The sequence below is a fragment of the Lepidochelys olivacea genome (genome assembly GCF_965140295.1).
Source record: "Lepidochelys olivacea isolate rLepOli2 genome assembly, chromosome: 9".
Classification (NCBI taxonomy): Eukaryota; Metazoa; Chordata; order Testudines; family Cheloniidae; genus Lepidochelys; species Lepidochelys olivacea.
Window position 1 is genome coordinate 75,182,591 of NC_140419.1, and position 12,208 is coordinate 75,194,798.

Here is a 12,208-nt window from a genome sequence, read left to right on the forward strand (position 1 = left end):
GTTGCGCTGGTTTCATTATGTTGTCGGGAGAGCTCTCTGCCCTTGGGATAACGAGACTACACGAGGGCTCTTACAGCGGCACATCTATATTAGTACAGCTGTGCCACTGCAAGCTTGTAAGTATAGACATGGCCTTTGTAGTCTGGTGTTTTCTATGATGAAGCGTTCTCATTTAAATCTAGTTTTTCCATCCTATACAGCAAGCAGCAAAGTCTCAGCAAATAAGAAATATAAATGTAGAACCTTTCATAATTTTAAGGTTCTAAATATGTAAAGTTTTAAATACCTAATGGCAGAAAAACTAAGCAACATAATGGTTGCTGAGACTTTCAGTTCACTTGTTCCTGGCACAGTACAATAGATTGTGTAATGCACTATTTAACTCTCATTCTCCAGTGAGCTTTAGGATTACCATTTCGTTATTCATAAACAGTCTTTGGTTGTGTGAATCCAAAATATAAAATTATTGTATAAAATATTGCTTTTAAAGTTCTTTACTAGATATATCTTTGTAATGCTGTTGTTGTAGACTTCGGACTCAGCAAAGAATCAGTAGATCAAGAAAAGAAGGCCTACTCTTTCTGTGGTACTGTAGAATACATGGCACCTGAAGTAGTAAACAGGCGAGGCCACAACCAGAGTGCCGATTGGTGGTCATTTGGTGTTCTTATGGTACTGTATGATTAATTGCATAATGTTGTTTGCAGTCAAATAGTCTGCATGCCTCCACAGAGTAATGTTAAATTTATTTAGAATAAACTGCCTAAATAGAATTAGGACGACTTTAGGTTGAGGGGAAGACCTGGGAGAAGGTGGTAACTAGATTACTACTGAAGAAACAATAGTTTTGAAATAAGTCGAACCTTGACTTGTTTAGACCTTTAAGGAAATGCATACCTCTAAGGATTATTAACATATACATGACTTTGTAGCAGTCCAGAACAATTTTATTCAGTCACTTTCCTAGTTGTTGTTAGGCTTCAGTTGGAATGTTTCTTTGACATATAGCTTATTAGTAAAAAACAAAAAAACTGAGTTTGACAAAGCATTCCTTTAAAAAAAATGTTTAACAGCAAGCCTGTTGAATGAACAACACAGAAAAGTGGAATACTCCAGTAATACTAATATATGTGCCATTGTGGATAGTAAATTGTTACACCATTAGCATTTGTACTTAGGAGGAAAAATAAAAACCAAATTTTTGATTACTTTTTTATGGTGTAGCAGTACATGACTTCAGGGAGAATTCCATTTGACTCCTCAAGTAGCTTTTGAATTATGGTCCCTGAACCACCATTAGTCTGTAAAGCCCTCCAAGGTGTTCTACATCATCTTTTTATCCCATCTACTGTTGATATTGATTGTCATGTAAATTGCCTTTGAAGAGAAAATGTTTAACTTTTGGATATTTTAAAAATTAAAATTACTATGTATTTGCTAATCACCCTGAAGACTTCTCAGGTCTTAGTGTGTGTAGTACAAGTGAAATACCATTTTAATTAAAATCTTGTAAGAGTACTTTTAAAAAAAAAATTAACCACTTGATGTTGATTAAACATTTGTTCTTTTCAGTTTGAAATGCTTACTGGTACACTACCATTTCAAGGTAAAGATCGAAATGAAACTATGAATATGATACTAAAGTAAGTATTCTCTTTTTTTAATAGAATTACCCTTGTTTTTGAAAGTAACCCAAAATGTAGCTATAGATATTATGCTTTAGCTTGTGTATTGTAGTTTGCTCATTTTCAGGATGTGAAATTATAAAATGTCAAACACAAAAGTAAGAATTTGATCACAAACAATGTGGATACTGGAGAATATCTCTGAGGCTTAAAACTGTAAACATAAACTTGTGTGTGTGTAAAGTTAGTATTAAAAATAGGGGCAGTAAAGTACACTAGAGAGTTATTTGCCAACAACCTCTCTCTATGCTGTTCGTCTGTGTTACGACATAGCTTATATAAAAACAAAACAACCTATTTTATACAGATTGTGTGTATGCTATTCTCTGTGTACAAGCGTGTGTGTATACACACGTTCTGTATCAAATAGTTTAATCCATGTTGTAATAGTAAGACAAGTGTACAGTGGTGATTGGTAAACAAGTCCTAACTGTACACTCTTGCCACTCTTTAAATGAGGGAAGCAAGAATTTATTGCTTTTATGAGTAGTCAAAGGGTATCCTGCAGCTCATGTGGTTAGACTTCTGGGACTTTCTGAGGGGGATGGGTGCTAAAGAAAAGGGGGTTTAGTCCTGACTCCATGGCAGGAGGGACTAAACCCTGTGTGTGGCTAATGTATAGCAGCATTGCTGCAGAAGATAGGTTAGTTCACCACCTATTTCAGGATTTGTAGCAAAATGAATATGTGCGTGTGTAACATAATGTTACAATTCTGCCTAGAAATTTCAGGCTGAACTAGACACTTCGATTATTAATAAAATTGTTCAAATCACTAAAGTTGTTTTAAATTTAGTAATTGTCCTTACAAAATAATCTCCATTAAGTTGATCCCTTTGGCCTTCTCTAATGACTTTATGATCTAATTCTTGAGGCTTTTTCTGAATGGAGGAATAAAAAGGTGACTTGTGGGGTTGTGTAGATTACAGGGGTCGTTTTGGTTCTTTCCAAGTGCCTTCAAAAGTTGGTTCTGGTAGGAAAGGATGAATACTTCCTGTTTGTCATATGCCAGCATGTTTGGATAGACTTAGATCTCTTCAGGGATACACAACTTTTCAGTACTTTATGCAGCATTAGTCTGAAGCAGCCTATTTGTTGAAAACCACTATGCCACACTATGTGTTTTTTTCTAAAAGTTTCTTGAATGGGTAGCTATTTTAATATTTATATTCAATTTGAAATCTCGTTCACACAATTCCACTGTCTTGTGACACTCATTGACAGATCTGATGGCAGAGTTTCTTACCCTCAGTTTAATGAGTCCATCTAGAGCGTTTTTAGCAAAACATGCTTTTTGAAGTCATAATTTCTTCATTGTCTTTCTCCAGAGCAAAGCTTGGAATGCCACAATTCCTTAGCCCTGAAGCGCAAAGCCTTCTACGGATGTTGTTTAAAAGGAACCCATCAAACAGATTAGGTAATGTGATCTTGTTTTGGTTGGTTCTTTTTGACCTGGATCTTGAAGTAAAACCATCTACAGCATAACTTGTGAACTTGTGAAGCTTCACTGAATAGCCATATCAGTTCTTGGTTATTCAACAGTCTTCATTTTCTCATTTTCTTGAGTTTGCAGTATGGCTTGAGTTCTGGGTTTGGCTCACCTGAGTAAATGACAGAGGAAGGTCAGCAGGCCATCACTCAGAAAAAAGTAGCCTTTCTCTTATTTTAGCTCCCTCAATATGCCTGTCTGTGTCTTATTTTAACTTCCTGTTTTTGCTGGCAGCCCTCCACAGGTGCATGGAACAGTGGCTTATCAGACCATCCAAATGGCTGTAATTCTGGAGTAAAAACTAGATATTAAGTTGCCAAACAAAAAATCAGGAAGCAGATTGGAAAATGCTGTTATACTCCCCCAACCATAGTCTCCAATTACTTGTTTGGAGGTTTAATATTAAATTAGTGACTTGCAGGGAAGTACTCCTGATTCTTCGTAAACTGATGTAAAGATGCCCTGTGAGGATGGCTCCTATATATTTCCAAAAGAAGCAAACAAGGCACAAGTCCAGTTTTTTCCTTTTTCCAGGTTCCCTTTTAACGTGATTGTTTTTCTTCAACGTGTGTGAATTCTACTAGCTATACACCAGTCTGTTCTCAGTCAAATATCTTGCTTGAAAACGCTAACCTTAGTCAGTATTCCATGAATAAGTGATTCCATGCAGTTTTCTAAGAAACCAAGTGACTAACTTTTTAATGCAATTTTGTTTAGAGATTTTTACGCTGAATCTGGTTTTAATTGTCACTTTCGTTCCCTTTAATTACAGGAGCTGGTTCCGATGGAGTTGAAGAAATCAAGAGACATCCTTTTTTTTCAACAGTTGATTGGAATGTAAGTACAAAACAGTTTAATTTCAAAGCCATTTTTAGTTTTGCTACAACATTTTGCAATGTCTCTGTAAATTGCAAGGTAATTAAACAGGATATACTAAACAAATGAGACTTCTGACTATAGTATTCTGAGACTGTATTTCTCCTCATTGCTGTACAGTATTTATTGAGGGTCTCACTAAAATTTTAAAACACACATTAACATTTTTAATAGTGATTAGAATTGCAACATTCTAAATCTTAAAATACCAAATAGAACTCCTTCAAAATGACTAAGAGGGGAGAGGTACAAAAATTTGAGTCCTTTGTGTGTGTCATTGTAAGCCCAAGATAGGTGCCTGTGTTCAGGAGACTGGATTCTTTTGAATAGCAGTGTTTGTCAGGGCTGTGCATGCATACTGTGCCTCCTTGTGCTCTTGTGTGAAGCCATAAAAGGCAGTGCGGCCACAGTTCTCCCTCAGTTCCCTACTACTGCCAGTGAGCGTCCAACCCATTACATCCTCTGAATGTCAAACTTGTCCTTTTCCTAATTAGTTTGTTAAGGAGAATTGATCTTCACCCTTTTTATCTCGTTTTCTTTAATTTGAATATTCCAATAAAAAAGACATTCTCCCTGCGGGGCCACCTCCCCCCCAATATGGAGTCTAAATAGTCATGTTTCAAACCCTGCCTCTCTTGTCATAGCTTCATCCCCTCACTGACAGACATAGATTACGATGTCTTTTGCCTAGGGGACAGCCATATCCCAGACAGGTGTTGAGTGTGCTGATTGCTTTCCTCCAAGACCCACGAGTCCAGAGACACACAGTTCTAGTTACATCTGCTTGAGCAATCCATGCAGGTCATTTCAGACCTAGAAGAAACAATCACCATCAAGATGGAGGTTCGAGGCTGCTTTGACCAGCACTCCATCATGTAGAGGGATGCCTCTGTTTCCTGAGATCAGGTAGAGATAGAAAGGCGGGGAAGAGGACATTGTTGAAACTGGGGCTAGCAACTTCAACAACACCTATGCCACGCTGACAGAAGAAGAGAAGCTGAGGCATAATTTCATGTGGAGCATAAATGCATCTCCAAACAATACTGGGGCCATCCTACAAGGACAGAAACCATCACTTCTCCAAGGACGGAAGCTCTAAGTCCTCCACCTTCGTGGAAACAGCATAAGGTACAGGACCCCAATACTTGTGTTGATGCCCACAACCAAGCCATGTTATGCCCTTGCAGAACCCCCTATATCTCTTGCTCCTGAGTGTTGACTGATACCCTCCCTGGCCAGCTTCAGAGAACGTATTATAGAGCTTATTGCAAACATATGTGGCCTTGTTACTTTGTCTAGGAGTCATAGAAGAGAAATTGTGGGAATACAGGGGATGAGGCTTCTACTCTTGATATTTCCTTATCCTGAAGAAGAGGTCTTAGTCGTATCCTACACTTGAGGAGACTGAACAAATACATACACTGGTGCCCCATGTGCAGGATGCTAACTCTTGCCTCTGCCATTCCATCCATGTAGGCTCAGGACTGGTTTGTGGCTCTCGACTTGCAGGACTCATACTTCCACATAGCCATCCGTCTGGCCAACAGGAAATAGCTGAGTGGGTCCAAATCGCTGTCAGTACCAAGTGTTGGATCTAGCTAAGCACCCCCTGTTGGTCACTCATGCTGTGAGCAACCACCTCACTGTATCCCATGTACTTTCCACCTTTGGAGTTTGAACTGTTGAAACATTCCCCTGGATGTGTGGTCTCTGAGCACACAGTTGGTGTGTAGCACCTCTGTTTAGCACACTCTCCTCAGCTGAAACCTCCTGGTACAATTGCCTCACCCCTGGGACCAGTGCTGATATCTCAAACTGTCCTGTAGCTTAAACACACTCTCGCAGAACTCCAGGCACGTGGGTGTTCTGGTCCATAAACTAACTGTTCAGGGGCTTGTGATATGTGTAATACAACACACACTCTCAGACCTTGCACAGGATTGTAAACAGCCATCGCTCCTTCTTCATTAGCACAAGAAATGCGTAGATCTATTTAAAAAAAAAGAAAAGAAAAGAAACACATTTCGCTGACTCAGTTTCCTCGTCACTCTGCAGCATTTTTTGGGCTTGGGTTTGAATCCTCTAGAGGTGTCCGAGGGACCCTTCTGCTGCAGCTCATGGCTTGGTTTCTTAACCAGAGAGCCCCTCTCTATCCAGGTCACCTTGCTTTGACTTGTTTGGTCCTACAGCTAAACTGGGCTCCCTGCCATGCAAGCATGCTCATCTCTGCTCTTCTCCTGCCCAAAACTTCCAGCGTGGTTCTGAGTCATCTCCTGTGACCCAGCTCGTCTCTGTGGTTTTTAAAGGTTAGCATCAACACCTTGATTTCTTTGTCCTGTGTTTGGGGATTTTCCACTTTCCAAACACCAGCCCCCTGCAGAGGGGTAGGGAAAAACTGGTTGTCTTGTGCTCCAGCTAATCCATTGTCCCAAGATGCTTTTATTAGAATATGCAGTCATTGAGTTCTAATGACCCCCTTTTGTTCCTGGTATGGGAGGGATGTGATTCAGCCCTTGTCAGCAAAGGTGGAATCCACATACACAGAAGTTTTCATAGTAACAACTTCATAATATCTGCCAGAATTTCTTAAGGTGTACAGATAGATTCCCGAAATTTGCACACAGGTTACTGCCATTCAACTCTGAGAGTTGACTTGTGGCGCTGAGAGTTTTCACAAAATGGTGGTTGGTGATGGTAGCGGCGCATCTGAGGAGACAGGTCATCCACATTTACCCGTACCTGGACAACTGGCTGAGAAGAGTCAAGTCTCAGTAGGAGAAGGTGGCAAGTCTAGAAGATGCACTCTTCTTGTTTGCGTGGTTGGGCTTCCTTGTGAAGAATGAAAAATCATCTTACTCCTTTGCAGATAAGTGTTCATAGGAGTTATGATCAACTCTTGGTAAGAGAGAGCAGACCTCTCAGAGGTTAGAATCCTGTTATGCAATCACTGCTTCTTGAGATAAAATCAAACATGACAGTACAGACTTGCCTTAGGGTGTTAGGTCATATGTCAGCATGTGTGTCCATGGTGCTGCTTCTCAGACTTTACCTGGGGCCCTTACAGCTTTGGTTCAGGATAGTCTCTCCCTCTGTGTAACAGCAGATGGACAAGGAGGTCTCTATGCCACTTCGTGTCCTTGTAGACTTGATGTGGTACCTAGAACCTGAAAAAAGAGGAATATTCACATCCCTCTCACCCCAAAAAGGAATTTTAATTATGAGTGCATCAGGGACAGGCTGGGGAGCCCACCTGGACCACGTGCAAATGCAAGGCCCCTGGTTCCCAGAAGACATGGGACTTCACATAAGTCCTGGAACTCATTCGTCAGGCTAGCCTGTATGCCATTCCTACCTGTCCTCTGAAATTTCACAGTGCAGATTCTGACTGACAGCTCATCTGCAATCCACTGCATGTGAAAGCAGGAGGACCCTGCTGATTGCTCCTCTTCTGGAGACTGTCGGATTCTGGACACAATGCTACCAACATGAGAGAACCCTGATGGGTCTTCATCTTCCAGGAGTCAGCAGTGACTCGGTTGGCTTATTTAGGAGACCATACATGACCAGTCAGTAGTGTCCCCTGCAAAGATCCATTGTAAAGAAGATATGCCAGTGTTATGGTAGGACAGGGTAGACCTGTTTTGCGACCAAGGACAATTCCATGTGTCAGAATTTCTGTTCCAAAGAAATTGGAGCCAGGGCTCGTTGCCAGATGTGTTCTTTCTGCAGTGGAATCCAGGCCTCCTTTTCACCTTTTGACTGATTTCTCTTGATGCTCAGCGTGATGTCCAAAATCAAGAGACAAAGCTACAGTCATTCTCATAGCTGCCTATTAGTTGAGGCAGTTTTGGTTGATAGACATGCTACAAATGTCTATTCAGACTCTGATCCAGATCCCAGACTGCGCAGACCTGATCTCACAGCACCTCAGATACTCCATCCACCTGAAGTTCCTGAGCTTGTTGGCCTTGATGTTGGCTGCTTAGGTACCATGGACAGGAATTGTTATAATAAGTCCAGGAGATCATGGTATAGAGCAGGAGGATGTCTACCAGAAGGACTTATTTGTCAGAATGGAAGAAGTGCTCTATCTGGATGGCCCAACATGGCCTGGACCTTATACAGACTATTTGCTGCAATTAGAACCCTCTGGCCTTCCATTCAGCTCCATTAAGGTCCCCCTCGGAGCAATCTCTGCTTGCCATCTTCTCCCTCTGTATGGTATCTGAGTTCCTCACAGGCCTATCACATACTTACCCACCAGTCAAAGAACCTGCTCCTGCCTGACATATCAGCATTGTCCACTTGAGGCTAAGGGGGCCTTCCTTTGAGCCTTTTTCAGAATGCTCCTTGTTTCATCTCAATCTGAAGACAATCTTCCTGATATCACTTAGACCAGGAGAGTGAGTAAGGAGCTTCAAGCACTATTATGGCTGATCCTTCCTACGTGACATTCTATAGAGATGAGGTGGTATTGAAATGTCAACCTACATTCCTTCCCAAGGTGGTTTCAGAGTTCCCTCTGAATCAATCAGCTCCCCCCTCCCCCCAAGCCTTACTCTGCATTGGGAGAGAAGCTGCACATACTGGGCATTTCCAGAGTTTTGCTTCTCTATGCTCAGAAAAATAAATTGTTCAGGCTCTCTCTCTATTTATTCCTGGGTGGACTTGGCCACCCCAAGGGTCAGGCCATCTCAACACAAAGAATATTTAAATGGATAATGCAGTGTATCACGCTGTGTTACAAATGACTGGTGCAGCTCTCCTGCCAAACATCAAGCCTCACTCCACTATTTGCTTATCCTCTGCCTACTTCAGAAATGTGTTAGTGTCAAAAGGTCGGCAAGGTGGCAACGGAGAACAAGCTGCTGACTTCTGCCAAGCACTATACCTTGGACTTAGCTGCCAGAGCAGGTGCCAAGTTTGGAAGAGCAGTGCTACAAGTATGTCTGCGCTGATGGAAGGGATTTTTCTGTTGATGTAGGAGCACAATCTCCTCAAATGAGTTAGCTAAGTCAACAGAAGCCCTCTCCCATTGGCATAGTTGCATTTACACTGATCAGATGCAGTTTTTCATCCCCCTAACTCACATTGCTGCGATGATATAACCTTCAAGTGTAGACCAAGTCAGTCTGTATTCTACTGATGCAGCTGGAACGCCTCATTCTCACCATCGGGGGGGGTGAGGGGGAAGTTCTCTATGCCAGTCAACCACAGGGGATCCATACTGACACATAGCTAAGAATGAACTGTTCCTTTATGTAACTGGTTCTTTGAGATGCTGTCAGTGCGAATCCTACAACCCACTTTTTGTCCCTGCTGTAGGAGTCCTCAGCTAATGCTGGCTTCAGGTTGCAAGGAAATTGAGGGAGAGTCACAGAAGCACTGCCCTTTATGCCCTCACAAAGGGAGGTGCGGGGTGCCTGTACGACTCAGGTGGACACAGCTATTCAAAAGACTCTTGTGCTCATGAGGGGCGTGTGCACCTAAAGTGGGATCCATGCTGATGACATGTCTAAGAACCCCAATTATTGTAGAGTAAGTAACTGTTCTTCAGTGGAGCTTTGTGAAAATGTCCTAAAAAAACCCACTTGTTCATTAGTATAAATATTAGAAGGTGAGTGGATGGGAAAGGAAATGAGGGTAGGAGAGAAGGTACTCGGAACACATTTATACCCTGTGAACAATTACTCCTCTGCCCGGAGTTCGTTCTTGTGGCTGGTGGTCCTTATGCTGCAGTTACTGTTCCATTTGCTCTCTTAGGCCGGTAAAGACTCCACGACATGCTGTCGTGCCTCAGTAATACTCCTCCTCAGGGGTCAGTTTATTACTTAGCATAGCCCAACCAGTCCATAACCAAAAGTCCCAAAAGCTAGGTCATTTATCACCCCAGTCCATAGAATCCTTAAAACTCCAAACCATCTAGTCCATCGACAGTGCATGTACTATACTCTGGCATTTTCTAGCGCACCTGGGGTTTTCTTTGGTCTTCTCCTGTCTTTCTGCCATGAGAGCAGGAGCATAACCCAGCTCTTCCCAGCAGGTAACCCCTCCCTTGCCTCTCTGCTGGGAGATCATCCTCACCAGGAGAGCATCCATTGGTTCCCCTGTTCAGTAACTCTCAAACAGGGCAGCAGGTAGGCCCTTCCACTGTTATCCTGGTGCTCAGTCCACTGGTTCCAGCTTTGTACCATGGAAATGTCAGAGGGTAAACCCCTCTGTTGCTCCCCTGTCTCAGCCTTCTGTGGCTCTCAGTTCTGGCTGTCTGGCTTGAAAGTCAGACAACAATCCTCTGCTGCTCTCATGCCTTCAGCCTTTTTCCAGGAACCTCCTACAGCTTTCTTCATGGACCTCCTTCCTTTCTGATTCTTCCATAGCCCCAGATACTGCCCCACCCTCATAATTGGCCAGATGAGAGCTCCTCCTATGATATAAGGAAGCTGGACATGCTTCTTTTAAAGGAGCTAGTCACCCACTCTCATCTTCTCCCTTGCACTTGTTAATATCTCACTCTCCTCTGGCTCTTCCCTTCATAATACAATCGTGTTTAGTCTCACATCTTAAAAAAAGCCCCATCCTTGACCCCACTTGCCTCCCCAGCTATCATTCTATCTCCTTTCCCCTTTTATCTCTAAACTCATTGAATGCAGTGTTTACAGTTGCTGTCTGGAGTTCCTGTCTAATTCCATGCGAGGCCCTTTCTAATCTGGTTTCTATCCCTGGTACTCCTCTTGCTAAAGTCTCTATTGAACTTTTCTTTGCCCAAGCTCAGAACCAGTACTCCATCCTCATCCTCATTGACTTGTCAGACATGCTCTTCTTGAAATCTTGGCTTCTGTGACTGTCCTCTCCTGGTGCTCCTCCTCACCTCCCCTTTCAGCTTTCTGTGTGGGTTCCCCAGGGCTCTGTCCTTGGTTCTTCTCTACTTGTTATCTGGGTAATTTCATTTGCCCAAATTAACCTACGCTTTCCATGCTGCTGACTTGTATATCTACCTCTTTGCTCCAGATCTTTTTCAGTTTGTCCAAACTAAAACTTCTGCCTCTTTTTGACATATCCTTGTGGATGTCTAGCTGTCAGACCAAGCTCAACATGGCTAAAATAGAGCTTTTAATCTCTGCTACCAAAACCCTCCCTGATGCCTTCTTTCTTGATTACTGTGGACAACGCCACTGTTCTGACTGTTTTACAGACCCATAACATCAGTATCTCTTCCATTTGGACCTCTCTAGGTCCTCATATCCAGGCTTTGTCTAAATCTTGACTGATACTTTCTGCATAACATCTCTAAAATACAGCCCTTTAAATCAGTGTTTGTATCTTTTTCTAAAAGGACATGCGCTAGTTCAAACAGGAAATAATGCAAGGAAGTCCTAAAGACCTGTTGTACAGGAGGTCAGACTAGATGATCACAGTGCTCTCTTCTGGCCTCATCTATGAATTCTTCCAACCCATCCACACAGCTAAATTCTCATCTCACATCTCAATTACTGCAGTATCCTTTTCCCTGGCCTTCACAAATGCAATCTTGCCCTGCTCATATGTATTCAGAATGCTGCTGCAAAATTTCCCTAGCTCGATGACTTAATCATATCACCTCCCTTCCCTGCCTTTTTTTGCATTCCTCTACTGGCTCCCCCTTCTCTGTCCCATCAAACATAAGCTGCTTGTCTTCACTTTTTCAAGGCCCTTCATGTCTTAACTCTACCTGTCATCTCTCCTTCACTACCAAGATGACAACTGCCATCTCCAATCAGCCCATGAGGCCAACTTCCAGTGCCCACTTGTTGAATTTTCAAACTAGTTCCTTTGTTCTTTCTCCCATGCTTCCCTTCATGCTTTGAAGGAGTGTCCTTGAACCATGAAACATTATCCTCCTTAAAACTGTCCTTTTGCTGTGATGCCTACAAAAATCTTAACAGCTCGGCAGCTGGTGTGCTGAGACCACTGCCTATCATGCTGACTAATATTAACTTATTTCCCTGTACTCACCTGTCTCTGTCTGGCAGGTGCTATGGGAATACAAATATTAAATAGAGAAAAAAATCCTATTTTTATATACCGAGTAATAGGAAAATATATTTATACAGTAGCAAGAGGATTTCTATTGACAAGGAACTGAGATTTCTAAGGGAGCAGTATCTAGAACAGTTTTCAACC

At 42.3% G+C, this 12,208-nt stretch overlaps 1 protein-coding gene across 3 annotated transcripts in view; it reads left to right on the forward strand.

Annotated features, from left to right (window-relative positions):
• The window catches only part of RPS6KA6 (ribosomal protein S6 kinase A6), an 80,582-nt gene that overhangs the window by 40,052 nt on the left and 28,322 nt on the right, over window positions 1-12,208 (forward strand). For all 3 annotated transcript variants that reach the window (XM_084639649.1, XM_084639651.1, XM_084639650.1), the window contains exons 9-12: window positions 530-672; window positions 1,573-1,643; window positions 3,012-3,100; window positions 3,945-4,009. In XM_084639649.1, the coding sequence (XP_084495775.1) occupies window positions 530-672; window positions 1,573-1,643; window positions 3,012-3,100; window positions 3,945-4,009 (368 nt within the window). The remainder of the gene's footprint in view (window positions 1-529; window positions 673-1,572; window positions 1,644-3,011; window positions 3,101-3,944; window positions 4,010-12,208) is intronic.